Here is a 3,850-nt window from a genome sequence, read left to right as displayed (position 1 = left end):
TTGCAAAAAGATCTATTTTTGGTGTTCAAAAAGAAACCCAGAAGCTGGGAAACATTTTCACATAATAATACATACTGTATATATATTTTATTAGTGCTGTCAATAGATTAAAAAAGTTGAGAGATTAATTAATTGATGTAATTAATCTATTTTTTAATCTCACCTAAAGATTACTGAGAAAAGCCCTCAACCTGAGGTATTTTCATTTAAATTCATTACATTACTGTGGCAGATCAAAAGATTGATATTTAACAAAAATGGCTTTATAAAGTCATTTATTGTTTTTAACGGACTTGAACAGAAGATACGGAAGTGTATTGCTGCCACACTGAGAAAAAACACATTGGCTCAGTTTCACGTAATTACGTGATATCCATCCATCCATCCATCCATTTTCATCCGCTTATCCGTTACCGGGTCGCGGGGGCAGCAGTCGCCACCCAAATCACATTGCACCATAACAACTCCCCAAACCTTCCTGCGGGTGGTGAGTCCACTGGAAGGTATTAACCGCCCTAACCGGGATTCGAACTTGTCCAGGAGGTGAACCCTGGGGTTCCACACCAATGACAGAGACATTGCCTCTGGGCCAAAGCGCCACTAATTACGTGATATGTTTTACGTTATTTTGTGATAGGTTTTATGTTATTACGTGATAGGTTTTACGTTATTACGTGATAACTTTCACCCTACAGTGGTCCCTCTTTATATCGCAGTTCTACTTACGCTCCCTCAGTACATCGCAGATTTTTTAATCCAATCTTTAAACATTAAAAATGTCACACAAAATGTCTTTTTGTTCTGGAAGTCTGTATCAAACAAGTAGCTCGTTGGATTACTTAGTGTCCTTGAAGTAGCTCTCAGTTTTAAAAAATGAGTCACCCCTGGCCTAGACTAACATATCTGCACCGTGATACTGTGAGCAGAATTACTTTTAAAAACCTGTCCCCACAGTCAAAGATCATGTTGTTTCTATGGTCTGACCACATCCTTTCAGCCCCCCATATAAAGACAAGTATGTTAACAGAGGTTGAGTTCCAGTCATCATCGTAGTCTATCACATAGAGACAAGCAGAAATGGTGCAGCTCTTCGATTTCACCGCTTTCTTCTCCGCCATTTTGCTCTTTGTTGTCCAGTCAGGTGAGCACTTTTTTGTATGTATTTCTGAAATATTTGATTTATTATTTTTATATTTTTATATTTTATTTTATTTTTATGTGCTCATTTTTTTTGCCCTCAGGTGAAGGTGTGGACATTATCAATGGCAAAGAAGTGGTGCCCCACTCCATGCCTTACTTGGCTCTGCTTAAGGACAAAGGAACCTGTGGTGGAATACTGATTGACCCCAAGTGGGTCCTGACAGCTGCTCACTGCCAAGAGTAAGAACAAGTAAAAGCCCATGTCACTGTATTTCCATGGAAATAGGCTAACATCACACTCTGATTAACCCTGAATGAGTGAATACACATATCAGCGACCTATCTTCTCTCTCTCTCTCTCTCTCTCTCTCTCTCTCTCTGTATGTATATTTATTTATAAAAATATATACGTGTATAAACTGTATACATAACTATGTATGTATATATTTATTTATATAATTATATTATATATATTAAAATATTTATTTATACAGTTTATACACATATATTTCTATATATGTATACATTTATAAGTACTGTGTATATATACATTTATATACATATATCTGTACAGGTGTGAGTGTTTTAAAGATGTTGATTTGAAAGTGGCTAAATTGACCTTCATGTTGTGTCTCACTCTTGCAGTCTGAAGAGGCCCCGGCCCCCAGGCCCTCGCCTGCGAGCCCCAACCCCGGGCCTGGCTCCAGGGTGGGGCCCCGGTGACGTCAATCCGGGCGACGTGAACCTCTTTGATTGATTTGCTTTTTTTCTTCATCAAGGGGGTGTTTTGAATCGCTATTTGTCTGATCCGTCGCCTAGGACCTGTTTGCCTTGGGAGACCCTACCAGGGGCGTTAAGCCCCCGACAACATAGCTCCTAGGTTCATTCGGATACTCAAACCCCTCCACCACGTTAAGGTTGCGATTCAAGGAGGAGTAATATTATAATTATATTTGTAATTATACTTATAAATTCTCATACTTTTATAGCATTAGCTCCCTTTTACGCAATGTTTGCAAACGGATCAAGTGTGTCGCTGCGTTTCCGAATAAAAACACCTCATTAGCTCAATCGGCTAGTTCTTTTAGTTGACAGCCGTGCGTTCTGCACTGTCAGCAGATACTGACCTTTCAATGACTGACAGATACTGTGGAACTAAAAGCAGTGAATTTTTCCACTTAAGTTTCAACTGAAGACAACATAGTGTCACTGTCTTCTTTAACTAAGATCTAGACTTGAAAACATCTGTAGTATAACTACTGTACATATAACTTCATACACTTTACTACAATATTGCCTTTATTTAATTAGCTGAATTATTTCTACAGCTCTTGCTGAATTTCTCAATATCTCATTGGCCTAGACCAGGAATTGGCAAACCATGGCCCGAGGTCTGGATACGGCCCATTTGGGTTTTTTAATTCGGCTAGCCAAACTTGTCCAAATTATGTTATTAATTTATACTATCATTATATTGGCCTAGACCAGAGGTGCTGGGGTCACCTGGTACCCCCCCCATGGACTACCTAATGTTACCTACGTTCTGAAAATGAAACTAGTCAACAATGGGGCCAAAAATTGTACTGTTACTGTTCTTTTTGAAAAAGTTCCACTTGCAGTGGTGTTTAATTATGCTGGTAAGAAGAGTGTCTACTATTGTATGTCCCAGAACTGATTTTTAATAAATTATGTCTGTATCAAACAAGTAGCTCTTCGGATTACTTGAAGCAGCTCTCAGTTTTAAAAAATTAGTGACGCCTAGACTAACATATCTGCACGTGATACTGTGAGCAGAATTACTTTTAAAAACCTGTCCCCACAGTCAAAGATCATGTTGTTTCTATGGTCTGACCACATCCTTTCAGTCCCCCATATAAAGACAAGTATGTTAACAGAGGTTGAGTTCCAGTCATCATCGTAGTCTATCACATAGAGACAAGCAGAAATGGTGCAGCTCTTCGATTTCACCGCTTTCTTCTCCGCCATTTTGCTCTTTGTTGTCCAGTCAGGTGAGCACTTTTTTGTATGTATTTCTGAAATATTTGATTTATTATTTTTATATTTTTATATTTTATTTTATTTTTATGTGCTCATTTTTTTTGCCCTCAGGTGAAGGTGTGGACATTATCAATGGCAAAGAAGTGGTGCCCCACTCCATGCCTTACTTGGCTCTGCTTAAGGACAAAGGAACCTGTGGTGGAATACTGATTGACCCCAAGTGGGTCCTGACAGCTGCTCACTGCCAAGAGTAAGAACAAGTAAAAGCCCATGTCACTGTATTTCCATGGAAATAGGCTAACATCACACTCTGATTAACCCTGAATGAGTGACTACACATATCAGCAACCTATCTGTCTCTCCATATATATATTTATATATTCAAATATATATAATTATGTATATATTTATATTATGATTATTATTAATTATATATAAATGCATAAATATATAGAAATATATATATATAAACTGTATAGATAACTATATATATTCATATATATTTATATTATATATATTTTATATATGATTATATTAATATATTTCGTATTTCTATATATGTATGGATTTATATATACTGTGTATATATATATATATATATATATATATATATACGTGTGTGAGTGTTTTAAGGTGTCGGCATTGATTTTAAAAGAGACCATGATGTTGAAGCAGGTGTGTGGAGTCGGTTTGAAAAAGAACATTTCGACCT

The 3,850-nt window shown here is 37.0% G+C and overlaps 1 protein-coding gene across 1 annotated transcript in view; it reads left to right on the top strand.

The window, feature by feature from the left end:
- Positions 1-2,993: 2,993 nt before the first annotated feature.
- Positions 2,994-3,850, top strand: part of LOC103397911 (granzyme K-like) — a 1,963-nt gene continuing 1,106 nt past the window's right edge. Inside the window, exons 1-3 of the mRNA XM_008336339.3 lie at positions 2,994-3,149; positions 3,250-3,388; positions 3,814-3,826. Of these exons, the coding sequence (XP_008334561.1) occupies positions 3,086-3,149; positions 3,250-3,388; positions 3,814-3,826 (216 nt within the window). The 5' untranslated portion in view covers positions 2,994-3,085. The remainder of the gene's footprint in view (positions 3,150-3,249; positions 3,389-3,813; positions 3,827-3,850) is intronic.

Source organism: Cynoglossus semilaevis, chromosome Z (assembly GCF_000523025.1).
Source record: "Cynoglossus semilaevis isolate Cse_v1.0 chromosome Z, Cse_v1.0, whole genome shotgun sequence".
Lineage (NCBI taxonomy): Eukaryota > Metazoa > Chordata > Actinopteri > Pleuronectiformes > Cynoglossidae > Cynoglossus > Cynoglossus semilaevis.
Note: the sequence above shows the minus strand (reverse complement) of the source record. Positions and strands in the feature narration are given on the sequence as shown.